The sequence below is a fragment of the Podarcis muralis genome, chromosome 8 (genome assembly GCF_964188315.1).
Source record: "Podarcis muralis chromosome 8, rPodMur119.hap1.1, whole genome shotgun sequence".
In the NCBI taxonomy this organism is placed as follows: Eukaryota; Metazoa; Chordata; class Lepidosauria; order Squamata; family Lacertidae; genus Podarcis; species Podarcis muralis.
The window spans coordinates 85188706-85214107 of NC_135662.1; the positions used below are offsets into that span (position 1 = coordinate 85188706).

The 25402-nt window shown below is 44.5% G+C and overlaps 1 protein-coding gene across 1 annotated transcript in view; it reads left to right on the forward strand.

Moving 5' to 3' along the window:
* Positions 1–945: 945 nt before the first annotated feature.
* ALOX5 (arachidonate 5-lipoxygenase) overlaps positions 946–25402 on the forward strand; it is a 35020-nt gene continuing 10563 nt past the window's right edge. Inside the window, exons 1-11 of the mRNA XM_028738117.2 lie at positions 946–1269; positions 9961–10159; positions 11218–11299; positions 12495–12617; positions 14192–14298; positions 16814–16986; positions 18892–19038; positions 19117–19320; positions 20496–20582; positions 22746–22924; positions 24888–25009. Of these exons, the coding sequence (XP_028593950.2) occupies positions 1120–1269; positions 9961–10159; positions 11218–11299; positions 12495–12617; positions 14192–14298; positions 16814–16986; positions 18892–19038; positions 19117–19320; positions 20496–20582; positions 22746–22924; positions 24888–25009 (1573 nt within the window). The 5' untranslated portion in view covers positions 946–1119. The remainder of the gene's footprint in view (positions 1270–9960; positions 10160–11217; positions 11300–12494; positions 12618–14191; positions 14299–16813; positions 16987–18891; positions 19039–19116; positions 19321–20495; positions 20583–22745; positions 22925–24887; positions 25010–25402) is intronic.

Below are 25402 nucleotides of genomic sequence, written 5' to 3' on the forward strand. Positions count from 1 at the left end.
CAAAGGAAGAAGTCAGCGCTCTCCGACCATGGCATGCGGCTTTACTCCGTAGGAGAAGCAGTCGACTCTCAGCACCACGCCACTCCCCGTCCCGAAGCCTTTAAAAAGGCTCCTTCTCGGGTCGGGGGGGGGGGGGCAAATGGTGCCCGCCGAGTCACCAGGTCCACAGGCTTCGACGCCTGTGGTTTCTGAGGGTCCCGCATCGCCGCTTATCTACTTATCTACTTATCTAACCTGTTACCTATCTCATTCAATCCCACCCCTACCAATTTCTCCCCCCCCCCCCATTTTTTCTGAGGCATTTCACCTCTCCCATTGTCCTCCCAAGGAGGGGGGAGGAGAGAGGCTTCTCTGATCTCTGGAGCCACAGTAGAACTTCTCCCATTATATTTGTTCTGTCTTCACACACACAAGGAAAACCAAGCGGGTATATTGAGGAGATCCACCAACCATCCAAGAACATTTGCATTATTTTGCATTTGCATTATTTTGTATATTGTGTGCTGTGGGGAATCATGGACCCAATTTGAAATATACTTTAAATCTCCCTTTACAAACGAAAAACAACACACACACGAGGCAGTGAGTCATCGAGGCAGAAGTACATCATTTGAATATATTTGCGCCGGAGGATGCAAAACAAGACTTAGACGGAACTGGAGATAAAAACCATATCTAGGATCTAGATCTTATAAAGGGATATAAATCGTAACTAGGCAATTCCAGTGCAGCATTCACACCTGCTGGTGCCTCCCAACCTCCGTGTCAGTTTGCTGTGGCTTCCTTCCTCTGTGAGTTCTCGTCTAGGTTTAGAAACTTTTGCAGTGGAATCCCAAACCCCGCTCCCCCAGAAAGACTGCTTGGTCCTGGGGGGCTAAGTTGGAAGAAGGAAAGATGCTCTGCTAGAGCGCCAGCAAAGTTCCTGCCGGAGGAGCCCCTGGAGCCCTTCAGCCCGAGGAGCGGCAGCGCCTGAAGCGGCCCCCGACGGCAGCGCGCCTTCTCTGCGGCGGCCGCGCCAGCGCCTCCCCCCGGAGCGGGACCTCGCCCTCCTCGGCGGGGCGGCGCCTCCTGGTGCCTGCGCGCAGCCCCGCGACTTCTGCTCGGCTCCTCGGCGCAGCCATGCCGTCCTACTCGGTGACGGTGGCGACGGGCAGCCAGTGGTTCGCGGGCACCGACGACTACGTCTACCTGAGCCTGGTGGGCTCGGGCGGCACGAGCGAGAGGCACCTGCTCGACAAGCCCTTCTACGACGACTTCGAGCGCGGCGCGGTGAGTGTGGGACTGGACGGGACGGGACGGGGGCGGATGGGGCGCTTCGGCAGCCCGCGCTCTGCTCAGGCTCAGAAACCCGCTCGCCTCTCCCGCTGCAGAGCTGCCCGAGAGCCTTCCTTCCACAGAGAGGCATCGAGACGGGGGGCTTCTCCCCCCGCGCTGTTTCTCCCCGTCTAGCAAGCGGGTTCCCCATTTTGTGGCTTCCTACTGACAATGGAAACTTCTGCCCGCTTCCCTTTTACGCCCGTCCTGCATGCCTCGCATCCATCCACCTCTCCGGCGCACCGTTTGGCCCCGGCGCAGCATCTTGGACGTGGCGGGCGGCACTGGCACAGACCAGCTGCAGGGAGCAGAGCCGTCTTTTCCTATAGGGCTTACTGGTGCATTGCACCAGGGCGCTGGCCTCTCAGGGGTGCCCCAGCGAGTGGGGGAGCTGCACGGCTTTGCCAGCGGCCTCCCTTTTCCCTGCAAGCCCACCAGCTGTGCCCCATCCATAGTTGTCAGCTTTCAGATTTGAAAATAAGGGAGCAGCAGCCTCTAAAATAAGGGATCAGCAACCTCACCTGTCCCGGGGACAGTCTACGGGATATCTAACAATGCAGGATAGCAACGGGAAATGGCACTGAAATAAGGGTAAAGGTAAAGGGACCCCTGACCATTAGGTCCAGTCATTACCGACTGTGGGGTTGTGGTGCTCATCTCGCTTTATTGGCTGAGGGAGCCGGCGTTTGTGCGCAGACAGCTTTCCTGGGTCATGTGGCCAGCATGACTAAGCCGCTTCTGGCAAAACCAGAGCTGCGCACAGAAACACTGTTTACCTTCCCGCCGGAGCGGTACCTATTTATCTACTTGCACTTTGACGTGCTTTTGAACTGCTAGGTTGGTAGCTCACCCCATTGCGGGGATTCGAACCACCAACCTTCTGATCAGCAAGTCCTAGGCTCAGTGATTTAACCCACAGCGCCACCCGCACAATTTCCCACAGAAAAAGGGAAGGTTGACAGCTATGGCCCCATCAACCATATGGCTGGCGGGCATGCAGCTTGCCTCCCAAGCCTCCACGGGAGAAGAGCGATCCCTGCAGAGGCTTGGGAAAAGGTCAATAACTCTGGGAAACGGGGGTCGTCTGAGGGAACTTTGCACCACAGCGCCGGATATGCTTAAGACGGCCCTGGCAGGGAGCTTAAGAAACCATAGTCGAGGACTGCTGTGGTCGCTCTGGCTCAGTCTAGTGGGCGGCTGGGAGAAGCTCTGGAGGGGCTCAGCCTGGGTGGGTTCAGTCCGAGTCTAGGTTTGGGCTCATGGGGTGGCTGCTCTGACTGCGCCCCTTGCTCCCTGCCACCACACACAACCACGCAACCTCCTCTGCCCACAGCAATGACTGCTACCAGGCAGCTTCAGCTTGAAGGAGGGCAACTTTACGATATTTGCAAGGACAGCCGCAGCTGCCTCTGACTGTCGGGCTGAGCCTCCCTCTGCCTGCTATCCAGGGACGTGGTGGGGAGAAGGAGACTTTGGGGTTGCTCTGCAGGACAACCTGCTCCCTCTGCCTGCTGCACCCTCTTTCTCTTAACAGCACACAGGTAACAGCAGCCATCTTTTTTCAGACCCTGCAGCTGGGCGCTGACCCCAAAAACCTCAAGGTCCAAAAGGTGTGCAAGTGAGCAGAATCAGTTGGCTCATAAAGGGAACTTTCCCTCCATTTGCCTTCTCTTTGTGGGTGGCGCAGCCTCTGGCGCCACCCAGAGAGAAGGGCAGGGAACGTAAGCAGAGACTCTTTTGAAGAAAAGCCACAGCTTCCACCTGCTCGCTCAGGGTGAGGTCGCAGGGCCCAATCCTATCTACCATCCCGCCCAAAGAGAGCGTGTGAATGAGCAAGGAGAGAGGGAAGCAATCAGAAGCAGTGGCAGGCGTGCCTGAGAACAGGAAGTCCAATTGGGCCCATGAGGCCATCCTCCCCTGACCACCTCCATCGGCTGATGCCACTGGTTCTGCCCAGAGAACTGGCGCAGGAAGCCAAGGAAAGCTTGGAAAATACAGGCTTCTTTTTCACTCTTCCCACAGCAGTGCTGGGAGGGGGGATCAAAGGGAAGCAGAGGGAGGGAGGGCAAAGAGGAAAAAATAGTTTTGTCAAGGGGGGGGTAACCTACCTGTCGATCATGCAATATCATAACGACACCAGTGATTGACAGGTGAACACCCCTCACCTGTCAGATTTGGCCCATCCTGATAAGGATCCGTGGACCCACCTCTGCCTTTCAGCCATCTCTTGTCTGATTGATTCTGCCGTACTACTGAAAGAAATGTAGGGGGATGTGTTATCCTGAAAGGGCAGTGGCTGGTTCTGCAAGGAGCATCCTCCTCTCACTTTGCTGGTCCTTTTGCAGATCAGTAACTGGTTATGAGACCGGAGGCAGAGAGTAGGAATGAATGGACAATTCATCCAACAAAGGGATATAAAGCGTGGAGCCCCTGAGGATCCGTGTTGGGACTTGTGCTTTGTAACTTGTTCATAAACCATCTAGATTAGGGGTGGGTACACAATGACATGGCCAAGTTTGATGATGATACCAAATTTTTCAGGGTCATCAGCGCTTTTTTCTAGAAAAAACGGTCCCAGTATTCCTCTTGTTGCTGTTTACATACTGTTTTTCTTCCCCTCTACAAAATGTATATTTACAATAGCCCTGGTCGTGATGTGATATGCAGGAAAGTCTCGTGAGGAGCCAAAGTGTATCTTGAATATTTGCTTTCTAGGTTGTCATGAGAGAAAGCTATTTTTAACTTTGGACCTCTTTACAAACCTGTACTAGAAATCTGCTAACAAAGTCTCATCATTGTAAGGCTAATAATTCCTGTCACGCTATTTATTTATCCCTATTTTAAAAAAAAAGTATTGTGAAGCATAGAAAACGGTTGTGAGAGAGGGAAAGCTGTTTGATGAGGACTGCATAAAAGTGGGAAATGACATGAAACCCCCCTCATCAATTGTAGAATTTCTTTCACCTCTCTTCTGCTCATTTGGGGCTTGTGGTAGGTGGAAGAATATATAACTATATACTACATATCAATCACATCCTTCGATCCATTTGACCAACCAGTTTCGCTTTTCTAAATAAACCAAACAAGACCACTCATTAACATACCGAACTTCAACTCATTTCATTATTGCTACGATGCTGTTTTGCTAAAAAATAAATAAGAGCTGCTGATTTGTGTAAAACTCTCCTTAAATAAACATTTCCAGAGAAAGCATCTCTGAACACACTGAAACAAAATGAGGGGCTGATGGGGTATTTCTCCCCCGTTCCCCAAGAAAGAGGGTGGGGGAGTAAAAATAAAATAAAACCCTCCCGTCCAAGATCTCCCCCTTGATTGCATGAATGAAACTGAGTCTGCCTGGCTAGGACTTCTGTCTGGGAGATCTTCTTAGGATCTCTCTCAGAGGAGGCTGCTGTCACTATAAAAAATTACTGAAAAAGGTGAGGAGGGGAAGGGATACCTGTTCTCTCCTCTTCTCCCCCACTCCAGCATCTCCCCTCCCTCCCTTGCCACCTTCTCTCATTAAAGAGACTTCATGAAACAGACCCGCCTGTCAGCTGAGGGTTGCAAGAAGGGTGGGGACAGGAAGGGGCTTGCTGTTTGTTTTAAGGGGGGGGGCTTTGCAAAAAGAGTCTGTGGTTGGGTGAGCATCTTCCTCCCGAGGGCTCTTTATGCTCTTGGCCTGGTGGGATACAATGAGCAGGATCTGCTTGAGGGGGAAGAGCTGCCTAGGAGTTGCTCTCCTTGGGCTCTCTGCGGCTGGCTGACAGAGCCTCTGAGGCATCGTGGGCATGACTGACACACAACATCTGTGTGTTGCCTCAAGAAAGCTCTGGTGGGGGAGAGGGAAGGAAAGAGAGGGAGGATTGACTTCCTTTCCCCGCTTTTCTTCTGATCCCAAAGGAGGCATGCTGCACACCTCTTCCATCCTAAGAGCTTCTTTCCCCAGGGGCAAAACGAGACTTCATTCCTCTTGGGTCAAAGACCCAGTTTGGTGCACGCATACGGCAAGGTGGCCTCTTGCTTCCCGCAGTGTCATCCTTGGTTTCCTCTTTTGCAGAGACTCTTTGGGTTCCATCACCACAGCTCTCGCTTCCTCTGAAGTCATTCAAATTTGTGGTGGGTCCTTTCGATAGCAGAACAGGCCTTATGAGCTGCTGCCAGCCAAATACTCGATAAGAGCAGCAGATACGGAAAGTCTGAAAGGGAAATTTACTTGTAAACCTAATTCTGATCATAACTACAGTGGTACCTCGGGTTACATACGCTTCAGGTTACAGACTCTGCTAACCCAGAAATAATACCTCGGGTTAAGAACTTTGCTTCAGGATGAGAACAGAAATTGTGCTCCGGCGGCGCGGCGGCAGCAGGAGGCCCCATTAGCTAAAGTGGTGCTTCAGGTTAAGAACAGTTTCAGGTTAAGTATGGACCTCCAGAACGAATTAAGTACTTAACCTGAGGTACCAGGTTTATTATTATTATTATTATTATTATTATTATTATTATTATTACCATTGTAGAAGGTTATCGAGAGTGTACTAGACTCCACTGTATATCCACACTGTAGAGCCAGTGTGGTGTAGTGGTTAAGAGCGGTAGTCTCATAATCTGGGGAACCGGGTTCGAGTCTCCGCTCCTCCACATGCAGCTGCTGGGTGACCTTGGGCTAGTCATACTTCTCTGAAGTCTCTCAGCCCCACTCACCTCACAGAGTGTTTGTTGTGGGGGAGGAAGGGAAAGGAGAATGTTAGCCGCTTTGAGACTCCTTAAAGGGAGTGAAAGGCGGGATATCAAATCCAAACTCTTCTTCTTCTTCTTCTTATATGTGGTTTGTTTGGAAAAGTCAGAATAGTGGGGTCATGCGGGACTAAATCATTAAAAGAGAAAAAGAAAGAAAGAAAGAAAGAAAGAAAGAAAGAAAGAAAGAAAGAAAGAAAGAAAGAAAGAAAGATCAGCATGGCTCCCCTTCTGGAACAGGCGTGCTGGAAGTACACCCAGTGGGGACACGTCTACAGACTTAGTTCTGCTTCTTAATGTCTGCTTTTGTTCTTTTTCCTGTATAGATTCTTTCACAAATAATGTTGCATAATGTCTTAGTTCCGCATCTCATTTAGTTTACTATCCTTCCCAGGGAGTTGTTTTGAAACTTAAAAAAATAGTTGTTGCAGGACTTTTTGCTTATTGCAGCAAAAAGAGATCCAGAGATCTGTTTCTCACTCTGTGACCATTAATATCTAATGTCTCTGCCAAGTTACAGTGCTGTATTCACAGGGCAATAATTGTTTCTGGAGGAATAACATACTCACTTGGGTGTGCAGGTGAGTCCATGGACCAATGGGGCCTGTTCACGGCTTCTCTTCTTTGCCCCACCCCCCAAAATCACAAACCCAGATAGCATTACTGAATGTTTTTGAATGGCAGATGCTCTGTCATCATTACAACCAGATCCATTCCAGAATTAAGCACCAAAGGGAATATTATTAAAATTAGAAACCGTATAGTATCACATCCTCCATAGGAAGTCTATTGCAAGACAGAAGTTCTTAATGTGAAAATAAGAGTTTCAGAAGTGAAGTCGGCAAAAGTGATAATCCTATTATTGTTCTCAGGTCTTTCCTTATTCATACCAATTGTCCCGTTTACTTCTGCTTCTCAAGTGTACAGGAAAATAAATTAATTGTAGTCCCGGAAGTTTTTGCTCATTCTTATTGTGGCTTCGTATTCTTTCCTGAGGGACGCAGCTGGCGCTGTGGGTTAAACCACAGAGCCTAGGACTTGCCGATCAGAAGGTTGGCGGTTTGAATCCCCATGACAGGGTGAGCTCCCGTTGCTCGGTCCCAGCTCCTGCCAACCTAGCAGTTCGAAAGCACATCAAAGTGCAAGTAGATAAATAGGTACCGCTCCAGCGGGAAGGTAAACGGCGTTTCCGTGCACTGCTCTGGTTTGCCAGAAGCGGCTTAGTCATGCTAGCCACATGACTGGAAGCTGATGCTGGCTCCCTCAGCCAGTAAAGCGAGATGAGCGCTTCAACCCCAGAGTCGGTCACAACTGGACCTAATGGTCAGGGGTCCCTTTACCCTCTGCTTTCCTGATGCTTGTAACATTCTTGTACAACAACATATCTATGTTATTGTTACCTGGGCCTTAAATTAGTATGTTTAAAAGATGGAATATACTTAGCTCGATTCAATGTCATTCTTTTTTCAATCTATGCTCTGCCCATTTCACTTGTTTTTAACTTAAGCAAATTTCTGCCAGTGTCAGAACTTTCCCCCAGTCCAAAGGCAACAGTGAGGGGAGCGGAGTATATGATGCACATAATATGATGCTCAACCATTCTGCATAAGACTTGGTTTCCAGACCCTTGATCATCTTGGTCGCCCTCGTCTGCACAGGTTCCAGCTTGTCAATATCCTTCTTCAACTGTGGTGCTCAGAACTGGTCACAGGATTCCAGGTGTTCTGACCAAGGCAGAATAGAGTGGTACTACTACTTCCCTTGGGACACGGGTGGCGCTGTGGATTAAACCACAGAGCCTAGAACTTGCCGATCAGAAGGTCGGCGGTTCGAATCCCCGCGACGGGGTGAGCTCCGGTTGCTCGGTCCCTGCTCCTGCCAACCTAGCAGTTCGAAAGCACCTCAAAGTGCAAGTAGATAAATAGGTACCGCTCCGGCAGGAAGGTAAACGGTGTTTCCGTGCGCTGCTCTGGTTCGCCACAAGTGGCTTTGTCATGCTGGCCACATGACCCGGAAGCTGTCTGCCGCCTCCCTCAGCCAATAAAGCGAGATGAGCGCCGCAACCCCAGAGTCGGTCACGCCTGGACCTAATGGTCAGGGGTCCTTTTACCTTTACCTTTATTACTTCCCTTGATCTGGACACTAGACTTCTGTTGATGCAGCCTAGAATATCCCTAGCTCTTTTGCTGCTGCATCACACTGTGGACTCATGTTAAGCTTATGGTCCACCAAGACCCTTAGATCCTTTTCACATGTACTGCTAGTAAGCCAGGTGTCCCTATCCTATATTTGTGCAGCTGTCTTCTTTACCTGCAGCACACCTGATGTTCACATATGATCTTGTGGGGCAGATGTGTGTGGCTTGGGTAAAATGGCCTCACAGGTCATATTAGGATACCTGGTGGGCCTAATATGGCTCAAGGACCAAAGGTTTTCAGTGTTTGACATAAATGCAGGAGAGGGAATATTTTGGGGTATCAATACAATGTCAGGTAGTTCATTGTTCCACTAACCCAAAAATAATGGCAGATGTCAAAGGAAGGAGCTCAACCATGACCTAAAGGTCACTTATCTTATTTTGAAACTTTAAAGAAAAACTAAAAACTTAAAAGAAAACTTCTTTTGCAGCGGGGCAGGAAAGATGCCGAATAAAATATTATTCAGAGAGCAGGCCTGAGATTTACAATAAAATGCATTGCTATATAATGTTTTCTTTGTTAATTCTGATTTATCACCCTGTCAAAAATCTATAAATATAGAGATGTTTATACAGACATCAGATTCAGTCCATCAGAGCCTCCTGGGCTTTTAGGTTAGGAAACTCATTATTGCTGTGTGTCTGTGGGACATGTCAGACATATCATTATGGGTAAAAGTTTAAGAAAACATTTGAAATATTATTTGCTTGTGACAATCAGTAAATTGTGGCTTCACCCACACTTATCTTGCTAATGTGTAAATATTGTTAGATGATGAAGATTTGCACTATATCTATATTCCACCTTCATTTCAAGAAATACATTTTCTGAAGTCTTTTTGATTGAAAACGTTTTGTTGGAGTAGCTCCTTTCAGAACACACAGCACCTAGTTAATTGGGAAGTGTTTTCGAAATACCAGGAGTATGATAGTCTCCTAAGGGAGGTCAAAACATAACATTGCAGTGAAGATAATTTGGTATAGTTTGGCATTACGTGACTCCCCACACACACCATGCTGGGAAGCTACTGGGTAACAATTGCACCATTGTTGGGATTCTTAGTTCAATGATTAATCCAATGCCGTTTGCATATAAACAAAGTACTGGGATCACAGGTCGATTGTTTTAGCTTTACAGGGAATGAAACTGTAAGCTATCCCCCATCATATCAGAAGTAATATACACTTTGTGTTTTATGTTCTCAGCAGGAAAACCTAGTTTCAGGTAATATGTTTTGACCATCTGGATTCATCTTGGATCCATAGTATTTGCATATCTATGTTCATTATTTTTCACAGTAAGAGGGCCACCCATACTTGTTTCCATGAAAGCTTTACCTCACAGAATTATCTTTATCATCTGCTAATCACCAGACAAAAGGATGTCTGATAGCATCCCTTTCCATTGGCTTTGCTGGCTGGAGTTGGCAGTCCAGCAGCAGGAGGGCCCCACATGAGCTATGTGGCTCAGAGCAGTAGCAAAATAGGCACATAGCCTTCAGCTTGTGCAGAGTTCCAGGTGAACCAAGCTCCTTGGTACAGGGGCTCACCAAAGATATGTCAAGAGCCGCCATAGCATGGAATGGCCCTAACTATTGTAGTTATGCTGTTCAGTGAGGATCAAATAACATCTTTCAGATGTGGCTGCCCTTAGACTCATAGACACTCAGTGTTTTCCAACAGATCAGAGCCTCTGAATTTCATTCTTCTAGATTGATACTTACGATGTGACAGTAACTGAAGACCTCGGGGAGATCCAGCTGATAAAAATTGAGAAACGGAAGTACTGGTTTCCTGATGACTGGTACTTGAAGTATGTCACCGTGAAAACACCCATGGGTGACTACTTAGAGTTTCCTTGTTACAGATGGATTACAGATGACAAAGAGGTGGTACTCCGAGATGGACGAGGTGAGTGCTTTGCAGTGTCCTTGACTAAGAGCACTAGGCAAAGCCAGAGAACTTCTTTACTTAGTTCCCTACTTGTTGTATTACTCCAAGGTATCCAGACAAGAGATACGACTCATCACCCCCAATATGTAAATCAGATTGTTCTCTTCAGTCTAAAACAGTTGCTAAGTAGCTCCTTTGCTATGATCGTCCACCAGATCACATGTAAGCACTTATGGAAAATAGTTTATATCTGCTGTATTACATTTCTATCGGGCACAACTACAATAATATTATTTGTTCTTTAACGATTGCTAATTAAAAAAACAAAGCAGTAGTTGAGAATGCACCACTACAGTGATATGGACTTTAAGCAGAATAACATTACATAAGCAAGATAGGAAACTTATCTCCATTTGGTCGCCTAGAGCTCCAGGAACCAACAACAGAGCCAACTGGCTAGCACACAACACCCAACCAGTCAGGGCTTACATCAAAGCTCAAATTTATATACTTCAGACCCTTGGTGGTTGAGTGCCTCCAGGCCTGATATCTAAATCTTCCGTCTTGTTCCAGAAGTCATTTTTGGGATGGTGTGAGGGGTGTGTGTATGTGTTACATCACCTGCCACATCCTGTTGAGACTTATATCTGAAACACAAACAGTAAATAAAGACAATAAAGCAAAGCAAAAACCCTTGCCAACAAGTATGGAGAAATAATTGGACAAACCAACTGGACTTCCAGAAGGGTGATCTGTCTCCACTCATCACCGGTGGTGGCCCTTGACAAATGAAGCCCAAAAAAATGTGACCATTGGCTGAAAAAGCTTGCCTACCCCAGCCCTGAAGATTAAGAGTTTGAGACAGGAAGGAACATGTAGAGGAAGAATAGGCAGAGAGGAAGGTGAACATGGCGAATTGCAAAGATGAGACAGCTTGAAGTTCGTAATGACTTCAAATAATCAGCTGCATTCTTGGCCTTTAGCTTATTAGTACGAAGGCGAGAACTGTGCTTGCCCTTTGTACAAAGCTATTGGTGCATTTTTCAGTCTGCGAATCTTTTCATCACCTTCCACAGCCAAGCTTTCTGCAGATGACAAGACTCAAGTCCTTAAGCATCACAGACGCAAAGAGCTGGAGGATCGTCAGAAGATGTATCGGTCAGTTTCCTAAAACTTCCTATTTAGCGCTATAATTTTTCTATAGTACCCTGAAGTTGTGATCAAGGAGACCTAGCTTCAATTTTACTATATATTGAAACACCAATGCCTACAGAGTTGTGGCTCTCAAACGTCTCTCAGACAATGCTTGGACAATGCTTGCATATTTCATAGAGACTTAGAGCCACACACAGCCATCACTTCTGGAACTGCTACATAAAGTACAAGGGCATTCTGCACGTTCCATATATGCTGAGTTCGTTAGGCAAGCGTTAGTTTCTACTAGTCGGCTGTGAAGTCCAGTCCCAGCAATAATACAGCAATTTATCAACACATAGATTGTCTGAAATTTTTCCGCAAACTCTGGACTCTTGCGGTAACGGGGGGAAAGTTCTCTGATTAAAAATGAATCAAATTCATATGAGTTTCAATTACATCAGTTTTCTGATCTAGGTCAAAGTAAAGCTTCGTCTTCTGCACTAGTGAGATAGAGAAAACGTGGTGTACTCATGACCCAAGAAACGTTGATTAGTTGCAAAGCCGGAAAGGGGGGCATTCATACATCTTCTTCTTTTTAAACCAGAGAATAGAGTGCAATTAAAAGCATTTTGCGTATTACATATACTGTATTTTTCGCTCTATAAGACGCACCAGACTGTAAGACGCACCTAGTTTTTGGAGGAGGAAAACAAGAAAAAAAATATCCTGAATCTCAGAAGCCAGAATAGCAAGAGGGATCGCTGCACAGCGAAAGCAGCAATCCCTCTTGCTGTTCTGGCTTCTGTTATAGCTGTGCAGCCTGCATTCGCTCCATAAGACGCACACACATTTCCCCTTACTTTTTAGGAGGGAAAAAGTGAGTCTTATAGAGCAAAAAATACGGTATGCAGGGACTACAAATTATGGCTGGGTGCAATACCCAGAGGCACTATTCTACACCCAAAGATAGCTTGCCCAGTTCATAACCACCACCACCACCCCAGTTGTTGACTAAGGTATATGCAGGAAACAACTAAAAGTTGTGTGATCATTTCTGGCTACCTGGTGGGCAGTAGCAGATGGGAGGGGCGTCGCCACTGTCCTTGCTGCCGAATGGATTGGACGGAGGAAGGGACCATGGCCAGGCTGTGTTTCCTGTCCCAGCTTGCCCTCAAATGGAGAAGCTGCCTTCTGAGTTATTTTCATTTTTAACCAGCTGGGCAGAATGGCACCCAGGCTTTCCCCTGAACATAGATGCCAAATCTCATAAGGAATTGCCTCGGAACATCCAGTTTGACAGCGAGAAAGGAGTCGACTTTGTTTTGAATTATACTAAAGCGTGAGTATTATGGTGGCTCTCATTATTTGGTAGCGATATTCTGGATTGGTCTGGGATACTGGGGGAAAGGACAAAATTGATTAAAGTACAATTTAAACAAATATTTTAACCCAGTAACACTTTAAATGACGATGCAAAACAGCACATGATTCCATTTTGAATGTAAAATTTCAGTAATCAGAACAATGGTAACAAACATAATACTTATGACTATACTTCATAAATGTTACCTTTACACTACAACCCAAGTAATCAATAAAATGATACTAACACTAACAACATATTCTAATTTTATCTACCCAGCCCCTGTCTTCTCACAATCTAGCTAAATTTGTAAAATTAGCCAGTTCTAATATAGTCTAAGTTGCTTTTAAAAAAAATCTTTTGTATGGAGGCTTTGCCTGTCTGTCCAACTACTGTCTCAATTATTGCTGTATTTATTTATTTAAAAGCATTAATAAACCACGTAATTTTTTTCAAAGATGTCTTATTCACTTCTTTATAATGGCATTGTTGAGTTTGGATCCCAATCCACAAATCTTTTCACTTAGCAGTAAGTTTGTTATGTACTGATTTGAATAGGATCCAAAATGCAGCAGTCTGATTGGTCCTAGAACAACAGGATTCAGAATACTGCAGTCTGATTAGTCCTAGAACAATGCAGCAGACTGATTGGTCCGCAGGAGCCACCCAGGAGAATCCCGGAATTAGCCAATCACGTGCAGCCCATTGTGTAAATAATGTATATAAAGCAGATATTGTGGGGGAATTTCCATTCCTCCTCACCACTATGAGCTGAATAAAGAGCATGAAATCCACTCTCGACTCCAAGTATATTTCAAAGTTGCATGCGCAGGTCTACATGCAAGGGTGAACTGGAAGTAGAGTTGTGTGGAAATGACTCCTTAAAGTTCTCCACTTCGTTAATGGGCAGAAAAATTGGTGGCCATTTCACCAAATTTCTCCAAGGGGAGTAGTAGTCCTCCAACAGTTTCTCAGTGGTGGGGCTCACAGTTAGCACTGGCAGTGCTATTAATACAGTTTTTCCTAAGCAGCTTTTGCTGCTGCTGTGCCAGCTGTGTTTGCATCCAGTCCAATTAGTTTAATACGGTCATAGACTGTATTTGCCTTTTTTTAATCCTCCATGATGCCTTGGACTTGGCGTTCCAGATAATTGTGATGGAGAAATAGCAGCTACCATTAAAAATGGTGGATAATGTTCAGGAAAAAAATTGCAACTCAACCTTGTTTTTTCCAGGAGGATTAGAAAAAGAAAAATCTTAGATATATACTCAGTAAAATGTCTCCTGAGAAATTTTGTTGCAGTTCTTTGGAAGGTAACACAAGATGATTTAGAAGTGCTGCCAATGTCCCATATGTTTTAAAACACTGGGACCATTTCGCTTGTGAGATTTAGTTCCTAGATTTATTCCCCTTCATTTAATCTACGTCCTTCATTTCTGAAGACTTCATACAGAAGTAAAGAAGTTATGGGAAAAGTGAAATGTGCAAGGAGAGAAATGAAACAAAAAAGATTGCAGCCAATGATCTCACAGTATTTTTGTTTTTTTTAGGATGGAAAATCTCTATGTTAATCGTTTCATGCACATGTTCCAATCTTCCTGGAGTGACTTTGCAGATTTTGAGAAGATCTTTGTTAGAATAAGCAATACCATTTCTGGTAAGATCGATTGCAGTTGTTGACACCTGCATCACAAGATGAATTAATCTTTATGTTGCTGACCAAAATTTAAGTTTGGACGCCATTTAGTAATTTTCCAGCTAAAAACATTTGGGATATGTGTTAGGCCAATAATCATTGGAATTTATGTATCCAGCGGTTGCACAAGTCGAAGGGCACTCAAGAAACTAAAGGTAAGTAATGTAAATTTATTAATTTAATTACAGCATCCGCTTATACTGTACTGTAATAATGGTACACTAAAGGCAATGTGTGTTAGGAGTTAAACCATGTAAACGTATATCTCAGGAGCCAAATCATGGGGTGATAACCCTGTAGAAACTGAGTTTTCACCTTTACCAAAGCAGGGAAGCCTTGAGAGGCCACAGTAAACCAATAAGCTTTTGGAGAAGAGGAATAAAACAGGCCACCCGCCCCTAATAGTTTTGCACAGTAGAGACCTAGCTAGTGGGGAAAGTTGAGTTAGAATCAGCAAAGTCTACTTAGCTTTCACCTCAAAGTCAGTGTAACTTTTAGTTTTTAGGGGAGGAAAGAGCAGCAAACCGAGCAAAAAAAGGAAGTATTTTCAAAACCAGAGTGCAAATTGCAGCTTGAAACTGTGGGGTAACTTGCCCTTATCTTGATTTAAGAACAGAGCAGGCCTGACTTAAGGTTGTCAAGAGCACCTTGAAAGTGAAAGGATAGTCCTCCATCCAAGTCTTAGCCAGGGGTGAAATTGCCAACGTCAATTTCTCTCACTTTTTCATCTTTGCAACCTTGAACTCGGTTCTGAACACTTCTGTATCACTTGAATGCACATTCTTGTACACATTACTTGGTTGGAGATCTGGACTGCAATATTCTGAGACATGTGGATTTTCTGAAGGAAGGCTACATGTTGGCTCGAATATTGTTTTGCAAAATGCAAATAATAATAATAATAATAAATAATAATAAATTTTATTTATATCCCGCCCTCCCCAGCCGAAGCCGGGCTCAGGGCGGCTAACAACACTAAAACAGTACAACATTATAAATACATTCTAAAAATTAATTAAAATACAAATTGATGACAAATTAGGTAGGGTCAGCTGTCCCGAATCAAATTTCTCCCCCATCCTTACTTTCAGCTCTGCATAAGACCACTTCTCAACTACTGTATTTCTCGCTCCATAAGACACACTTTTTCCCTCCTAAAAAGTAAGGGGAAATGTGTGTGCATCTTATGGAGCGAATGCAGGCAGGAGGCCCCTGAGCAGAGCCTCCTGCCTTCATTCACACCTGGGATGCATACAGGCTCTGCTCAGCACTCCCTTGTAAGGGCTCCCTTTTCTCCCTCATCCCGCTTTGTTGGGAAGCCAGCAGAACAAGAGCCACTGCGCAGCTATTGCTCTTGCTCTGCTGGCTTCTCAGCGAAGCAGGAAGAGGGACGGAAGGGTTTAAAGCAAGAAAAGCGAGAGCCGCTTACATGCTCTGCACAGAATATTTTTTTCTTGCTTTCCCCCTCTAAAAACTAGGTGCGTCCTATGGTCAGGTGTGTCTTATGGAGCGAAAAATATGGTAGTCAGTTTCAAAAAGCTTTTAAAGGGAGTCCTAGAGGGCTTCAACTGCCCCATAGCCTCTGCATCATCCCCACTTAATCACCACCCAGTATCCACTCCCTTGACCAGACACAGGCAAACTCGCCCCTTCAGATGTTTTGGGACTACAATTCCCATCATCCCTGACCACTGGTCCTGTTAGCTAGGGATGATGGGAGCTGTAGTCCCAAAACATCTGGAGGGCCGAGTTTGCCTATGCCTGCCCTTGACCATAGGTTGGCAAACTAAGGCCCGGGGCCTGGATCCGGCCCAATTGCCTTCTAAATCCGGCCCACGGACGGTCTGGGAATCAGTGTTTTTTTACCTGAGTAGAATGTGCCCTTTTATTTAAAATGCATCTCTGGGTTATTTGTGGGGCATAGGAATTCGTTCATCCCCCCCAAAAAAAATATAGTCCGGCCCCCCACAAGGTCTGAAGGACAGTGGACCGGCCCGCTGCTGAAAAGGTTTGCTGACCCCTGCCCTTGACAAACATCCCCATTCTCACAGCACTAAATGGACCTCAGTCCATCTGCCATGCCATTCCTTCTCACCGGAATTTGGCATGCTCAATAGTTTGAGCTCCTGCTCAGCTTGGTTCCATCAGCAACTAGACATGGCTATACATATAGAACAATGTAGCAAAAGAGCCCATTATGCGTATGTATGCTTTTTATGTAACAATATTTTAATATCCAGTAATCTCAGTCTCTTCCAGCGCCTCTAATGAAGACTGCAAGTGTGCTGGGCATATCATGTTGTTAAATAAATTTACCCTGAGCCTCATTTTCAGGCTTTGCCTTCCTTTTTCTGTTTGGTTTTTTATTTTATTTTTGTTTTACTTGATATAGTTTAATATAGAATAGTTGTTATTTTTTGGAAGGAGTTCTGCTAAAAATAGTCTTTGGGTTTTGTTCTCTTTTTTCTCCTTTTAGAGTATGTGATGCAGCATTGGCAAGAAGATTTTATGTTTGGATACCAGTTCCTGAATGGGTGCAATCCTGTCTTGATCCAAAAATGCACAGAGTTACCAAAGAAATTTCCCGTGACTACGGAAATGGTAGAATGCAGTTTGGAGAGAAATCTGACTCTGGAAGAGGAAATAAAGGTATAAACATAGAATGGATTTATTTCAGTGTTAAAACTCATCAGTTTAAAAGCTTTTCAGAAGCAGATTGCATTCTTTGGGAAAGGAGTGCTTTGTCATCCAAACAGAAGATTTGCAGTTTGAACACTGAGTTGAAATTCAGTGAATCAGTTTGTATGTAAAGTACATAATTTGAAGGCAACATTCAGGTCAGGATAGGGAATCCCTACTATACAGTACTATGGGATGCGCTTTTTAATGCTGAACATTTTGATGAAATTATAATACCTCTTCCTTGGCTCCATGAGGAATGATGGTCCTGTGAACCACCGGGAGCAAGTTATCCTTCCTCCAATGATCACATAAATAAAAAGATTACTAAACCTATTAACACATTGTTATATTATATTTCTTTTAAAGCAATAACATCTGCCCACCCCCATTGTCTGACTTGTCTTTAAGACAGGAAGCTTCTTGAGGGCAGACACCTGTCTCTTTTTGTAAAACTCTGTGAGATGCATGCCTGGTATGAGACATCTAACAGGCTTTGGAGGCAAGATCTGCTGGAATCAAAATCTTAGGATACAGTGGGTCTCCAAAGATAATTTGCTCATCCTGGTTCCACTGAGGCTCAGACAGTCTTGGCTTCTGGGACGTCAACAAGGCCAGTGTTAATCCTCCAAAAGGGATGTCCTGCAGGGAGACTTAGGCTGGATCTCAACCCTGTCCAGCTCAGCTGTATGACCTAGCAACCCAGTGTAAGGTAAAGGTAAAGGGACCCCTGACCATCAGGTCCAGTCGTGACCGACTCTGGGGTTGTGGCGCTCATCTCGCTTTATTGGGTGAGGGAGCCGGCGTACAGCTTCCGGGTCATGCGGCCAGCATGACAAAGCCGCTTCTGGCGAACCAGAGCAACACACGGAAATGCTGTTTACCTTCCCGCCGGAGCAGTACCTATTTATCTACTTGCACTTTGTGCTTTCGAACTGCTAGGTTGGCAGGAGCAGGGACCGAGTAACGGGAGCTCACCCCGTTGCAGGGATTCGAACCACTGACCTTCTGATCAGCAAATCCTAGGCTCTGTGGTTTAACCCACAGCGCCACCCATGTCCCAGCAACCCAGTGTAGAACGCTCTTTTAAAGGCTTGTTTTGCTTCTGCCTTGCTTCGGGAGAACAACTGCAGCTGTCCCGCTTCTGAACAGTTTTTGGATCCGGTGTAACTTTACTCTGGCTTAACCTGTTTGCTTTAAGCCAGTTTCTTGGGCATAGGATTGCTGCCCTAAGAATTTAGTGCATTCTCAGGGATGAAAATCTGAAGCTCCTAAAAAGAGGCTTAAAGGGCACACATGACAACACATTTATGCTACGTAAGTTGCAATATTGTGATGTTATGTTGGTCACAAGTAATGTTGCATGTAAAACATACTTCAGTTAATATCTCACCACATTTTCTTAATGCTAAGAACCTCACAAGACGAGGATGTAGCTAAAACATAGATTTTTCTTTTCATTTGCTGTGGGGAGAGTTTGTATTTTTGTGACTAATGTAACATGCTCAAGAGCATACATCTGATTTTGTTCCTAACATAAAATTTCTTGTCATTTCACCAAATGAGAAAGTAAAGCTATCAATAACCTATTCTCTAGTTTCTTGGAGAATAGAGAATTTTAACTGAACTTGGGGGGGGGGGGTGGAGTGGGAATAGAGAGATTCTGAGTCATCTTGTATGTCACACTTCTGGTTGTTTACTCCAATTTCAAAATAACGTTGCCATATGAAACTCTTGAAAATTATATTTAGAATGATATAGAACATGTTAGCGATGTCCAAAAATGAAAGCCGAGTCTGTAGGTTGGCATTTTCATGGAATAACCCATTCATCAAAGTAAACAAGTGTGCATGTTGTCTTTCATTTTTGCTACAGCAAGGGAATATTTTCATAGTGGATTATGAACTTCTGGATGGTGTTGAAGGCAATAAGACTGACCCCTGCACTGTGCAATATCTGTCTGCTCCAGTCTGTTTATTATATAAGAATTTAGAGAAGAAGATTGTCCCTATTGCAATCCAGGTAATCTATGTTTGACCCACTAAAATAATAATCTTTCCTTATTTAAAGAATTGTTAACTATTTTGTTACACTTTCCAGATAAAACAAGCTCCTGAGCCAGGGAATCCTATTTTCCTGCCATCAGATGCAAAGTATGACTGGTTATTGGCCAAAATTTGGGTACGTTCTTCGGATTTCCACATCCATCAGACTGTTACTCACCTCCTTCGGACTCACTTAATTTCTGAAGTGTTTGGAGTAGCCATGTTCCGGCAACTGCCTTCCGTCCATCCTCTCTTTAAGGTGGGTTAATTGGGTGCTAGGAAGGTGTGCATATCAGAGATGATTGTTTTGTTTTCTGCAAGACCTGCAATTTTCTGTTAAATGTATTGTTAATAAAAGTAATATTTGATATTGTACAGACGAGAGAGCCCCTGTATATTTAAGGCTGATAAGGCAAACAGCATTCTATCATTATAAGACTGGAACATTTTATATATATATATTCAAGATAATTTGTCCCAGCTCTATGAAATGTGGCAAGAAAAAATTACCTCTTCTGAATTGTAAAATAGCTCATTTTAAAAATATTCCACTAAGAAAAAGCTAAGATAACACAGTTAAACAGTCTTCTTAAGTTTTAAAAAAAACCTGGCCATTTTAATTTTCTTTGAGCCGTTTTAATTTGACCAGTATTAGATAAATAAAGCACACAAATAAATAAATAGTGTCTTCAAGTGGCAAATTGTCTACGATGATTTGTGTCAGAAGCTGGAAGTAACGTGCAGGATGAAGATGGATTAATGGTTCATACCTTGTTAAAGAGTGCACCCTGAGGTGCCCTTGGACAACAACACTATGTATAATTGGTCTGAATTATGTGCATCTGTAAGCCTTCTCTAAACTGCCCAAATTGACAAATCAATATCTTTGTATTATTTTGCTGGAGAACCCTATTTAACCTTCAATTCTGGTGCAGTGCAGTCCAACATGTTTGACTATTACCTACATGTTTGAACGCCTTTTGGCAGTACAGTGGTACCTCGGGTTAAGTACTTAATTCGTTCCAGAGGTCTGTACTTAACTTGAAACTGTTCTTAACCTGAAGCACCACTTTAGCTAATGGGGCCTCCTGCTGCTGCCGCGCCGCCGGAGCACAATTTCTGTTCTCATCCTGAAGCAAAGTTCTTAACCTGAAGCACTATTTCTGGGTTAGCGGAGTCTGCAACCTGAAGCGTATGTAACCCGAGGTACCACTGTATAAGGTGCATGTTTCTCATACTGCAGCTCTGATATCTAGCAGCATCTATGAAATTGTAAAGGACTATGCTTTGAAATTGTCTTCAGTTCATACACATAATTTATATTAAAGCTATAGTTCCTTATTTGAAAGCAAGTTGTTTTGGGAGCCCATCATATTCCATTGTTAACACTGCAGGAATATTTCATTCTTATCTACTTTCTCTTCTGGTTTACAGCTCCTGGTATCCCATGTGCGGTTTACAATAGCCATCAACACTAAAGCCCGAGAACAGCTTATCTGTGAATATGGCCTTTTTGACAAGGTGAGAGAGCCTCGATTTCATAAGTTTGGACCTCAAGGAAGTGTCCTTCACATAGTTCTTTCAATGACTTTTCTCCATAAAATAAATAAAATTAAATTTAAAAATATTCCTTCCAGTAGCACCTTAGAGACCAACTAAGTTTGTTCTTGGTATGAGGTTTCGTGTGCATGCACACCTCTTCAGATACACTGAAACAGAAGTCACCAGACTCTTATATACAGTGGTGCCCCGCAAGACGAATGCCTTGCAAGATGGAAAACCTGCTAGACGAAAGGGTTTTCCGTTTCGGAGGCGCTTTGCAAGACGAATTTCCCTATGGGCTTGCGAGTCTCGCCATTTCCCCCCCGCTTCCCCCCCTTTTTCTAAGCCGCTAAGCCGTTAATAGCCTTTTAGCAGCTTAGCCGCTAATCCTTTAATAGCCGCCAAGCCGCTAAACCGCTAATAGCGCTAATCCGCTTAGCCGCTAATGGGGTTGCTTCGCAAGACGAAAAAACCGCTAGACGAAGAGAATCGCAGAACGGATTCTTTTCGTCTTGCGAGGCACCACTGTATAGTGAGAGGGTGGCGAAGGGTATCACTCAGAAGGGTGGTGGGAATGGGTGGTTGGCTGATAGGTGTGGTAAACCTGTTGACTGTTAACAACTGCAATTGGTCTTACAGGAAAAAGCAAGAGATGAGGTGGCTTTATCATGTATAATGAGATAAGATAAAGCTATTTTTAGCCATCTCACCCCTTCCTTTTTCCTGTAAGACGAATATTTTATTCAACAGTAAGCTCCACTATATTCCGTGGATTTTACTCTGAAATACAGTACAAGTTGTAAAGGGGCTTCTTATAAGTAAAGAGACGCCAATGTTGAAGCAGATATGAGCAGCTAAAATAGCAAGGCCGAATAGCAAGGCCAGACAACATGCAGCTGACACAATGCTGGCAGAAGAGAAAACACAGAACTCAAAATAGAGGCTTGGAATTATTACAAAGCTAGAGCAGACTGTAAAATAATCAAGTAAACCCAAGCCAAGGCACCAAAGAGAAAAACCCACAAGGTCGGACCTAAAGAAAATCCCCTTTACAAGCCCTCTAACCATAGCTGTCAACCTTCCCTTTCTTTGCGGGAAATTCCCTTATTCCAGTGCCATTTCCTGCTGCTTCCCGCTGCTATCCCGGATTGTTAGATATCCCGTAGACTGTCCCCGGGACAGGTGAGGCTGCTGATCCCTTATTTTCGAGGCTGCTGATCCCTTATTTTCAAATTTGAAAGTTGACAGCTATGCCTTAAACGGCCATGCCTTTTACATGAAGGAAAATCTCCCCAAAGTAATTTGATTTGGACTCAAGCTAATTGCATAATTTCCAGTCTCCAGTTACTGTAACACTTGGCACCTTTAAAACAAGCGGACATATACCATTACGAATACTGATTTGCAGTTAAGCAGTTAATCTGCAGAGTGAGATTTTATGCTGGTTCTATTTAGGACTAGCATGACTGATTTAGGTTCATTAATTTAAGTGGGTCTACTCTGAGTAGGTCTAGCCTTGGATATAACCTATTCCAGTGTCTTTCATATTATGTGTACCATACACTTAGCTGGCAGGTTTCTTATTCTGTAAAGGGAACAATAAATACAATTTTTACACAATGACTATGTAAAGGAAAGCACACGTCCTTATTTCTTGCTTGGCCTGACAAGGTTGTATGCATTCTTTGGCGGACATGGAAGTGGTCAACGGCCATGCATTGGGCATGTGTGTCCGTCAAGGAGGTTTACAATGGCACTAAATCCCACTCCATGTGGATCCATGTGCACTATGTCACGGCTGCGTGATGCAGGTATCAAAACTTCACTCCAGTGTGGCCTAGGCCCTCATCTCCAAATCCCCTTGTACAGTAAGATCCTCCCCATTGTTAAGAACACTCATATTTAAGGCTATGGAACACAGGAGCCAACTCTTAGGGGCCAAGGTCCTTTTGCCCCCCCCCCAATAAAAGATTTGAGGAGGCTGCCCCCTCCCCAAGTTGATGGGTATTGCCATTCAAATGGTGTGTGTGTGCCATATCATGTGATCAGTTGCCTGTCCCCACATGTTTTATTCAAGTTGGCCCCTCTATAATGGAGCCTCCATTCCTTAATGCTCTCTGCCACTTGTTTTGGGTGCCAAAGGCCAATGCCACCGGAGGAGGAGGACTTGCGCAGATACTCCAGCGAGCAATGAAGCACCTCACCTACAGTTCCCTGTGCTTCCCTGAAGAAATCAAGGCAAGAGGCATGGAAAGCACAGAGGAGATTCCATACTACTTTTATCGGGATGATGGTCTCAAAGTGTGGGAGGCCATAAAGAGGTAGGAGATGGTCTGAAATAAATTTTATTTTGTCATGCTGAGAACCAGGAAATCTAACGGAGATCTTGGAAGTGTGAATCTACCTATTGCATGTTCCTTTTAACAACGTTCCACACGAGGTGCTTTTTGAAGGAGCTGAGAATAGTCACATGGCCACTAGGTCATAGTGAATCCATTTTGTTTTGCTCTGTGGCAGATGACTCATATTATTGGCGGAGGACCAGTATTGGGGACGGTCCTATTAGCCACCATTTTTGAAGGGTCTAATAGGCATGGCTCTGCCACCTACCTCTACAAAAGTCTTCCCTATAACCCTCGACTTGGATTTCTCAACATTTCTTTGTTTGCTCATATTGTTTATCCAGAGCCACTCATACTATATTTCTAGGAGTGTCTCTCTGGACCAAGCTGCCTGCCTAGTCGGGACCTCCCTTAAAGAGGGCACGTGTTGTGCTGAGACCTGGCAACCAAACCCTGTGTTGTGGGTGGGTTCGATTGAATAACCACAACACCCAATTGGTAGGTCCCTTGATGCTGGGTTTAATCAGGCCAATAGGATGCAAGCTAAATGGATCAAGGGACCTATATTTACCCATGCACGTGACACAGAGCTTCCTCTTTCAGTGCGTGCATCGGAACACCCGCCCACCTCTCCCTACTTTTAGTGCTTTGCGTTTGACCTTGCTATGCCATCGTGTGTCATCTGTCATTGGGACAGGGGCACGGCAGGAATTTTCCCCACTTGGCTGATTGGCTGCTGCCATTTGGGTTTCGCCTGCCATGTAGCAAATCATCACAACTTGTAAGTTTGCGGATAGGCTCTGGTTCAGGTGATAGGGATGGGAGAACACTCTCACCTATGTGAAGGAATCCAGGGACTCAATGGTTTGGTCAACCCCTGTGAGGGGGTTGTGCCTATGCCTGAGTCCAGGGGGGCATTTGGGTAGTGGAGATAGCCTGTTCCAAGCTTTCCGCTTATCCAGGTGTTCACCCTTGGCTGACCTATCCTGGTGCCCTGGGTCAGCGCTACCTGCATGGCAGGGAGCTAGTCAAACCAGAGCCTATGCAACCAGTCACTTTCTGTAATCAATAAAGTTGTGGCCTAAATTCTGCCAAAAACCAAACCAAAATTTGAGTCTTGTCTGAATTTATTTAAGGGGGGGGGGTGTTTAAAGGTCTGAACATGCAAATACAGACAACCAGCTTACCATGAGATAAGGATTTGTACCATGGATTTGCTGGGTTGTCTGCAGGGCCAGAAGTAGAAATCTTGGCACCTGAGATTTGGCAACATGAAACATGCCCTTTATGATATAAATAATCCCCAGATGAAGAATGGTATAGAATCAGAGAATCTTAGAATGTAGAGTTGAAAGGGACTCCTGCTACAAATCACATCGTAATGCCTTGCAGAAGACACACAGTTTATCCATGACAGAAATTATCTTTCTGCCTCATTCAGCCGTAGACTTCTCACGTGTAAGGAAACACACAAGAGAAGCAGAGGTATGCTGCCATCAGCACGTAATTTAGTGACCTCCATGAATTCGAGGGTAAAGATTAGAAACAGAGAGCCTTCTCTACTCATGGAGTTTTCCCATACAATTATAAACCCTGCTTCTGAAAAATATATTGGCTCTGCCCAGAAAAGTATGTGGAAGCAAGATGGGCAGGGTACCACTGGACACCATTAAGGAAAATTTCGAAATATAATTCATCCAGACTTTTTGTTCTGTCTCTAACCTAACGGGATGCTGAGTATTGACATACAAAGCAGCCTGCTGTTGTTTTTCTACGGGGAAATACAGATTTTTCCAGATACCGCGAAGGCTTGCGGCCCTCCCACTTCCCAGTTGCATTTTTGAGAAAAGTTATATGTGCCTGTGTGTGTGCACTCAGTGTTAACGGAGCAGTTCAAGAGAATGTAAAAGCTTTTAGTCACCTTCCTTTCTGTTTTCTGCAGCTTTGTGACAGATGTTGTGGACCTCTATTACGATAGCGAAGAGATGGTTTCTGAAGACGTGGAACTCCAGGCCTTTGTGAAGGACGTCTATGTTTATGGGTTGAGAGGAACCAAGGCTTCAGGTGAGACCTGCTAGCCAGATTCTCTGTCCTGTGGCATTGCTGGCTAATGAACAGAAATGCATTCCTCCTTTGATCTGAAGCTGAGTTAGAGAGGTAAAATTTCCAGCAAATGAATCCACTCTTCTCCTGGAATAAATGGAAATTTGGAAGACAATCTGAAATCTATGCAATGCTTTCTTATCAACCCATTCAAAAGTTATGGAAAATAAGATATTAATAGCAAAAGAATAGGCAGGACATGCATCAAAATTACTGTTAGCACAAGCGTTTCTCAATATATCATATATGTGCTCTGAACCTCAGTTGTAAAAGAAATATGAGCATTGCCATAATTGATAAAGTATCTGCTAATCTCTTGAAAAAAATATCGAAAATTCATTAATTGTGTTCTAC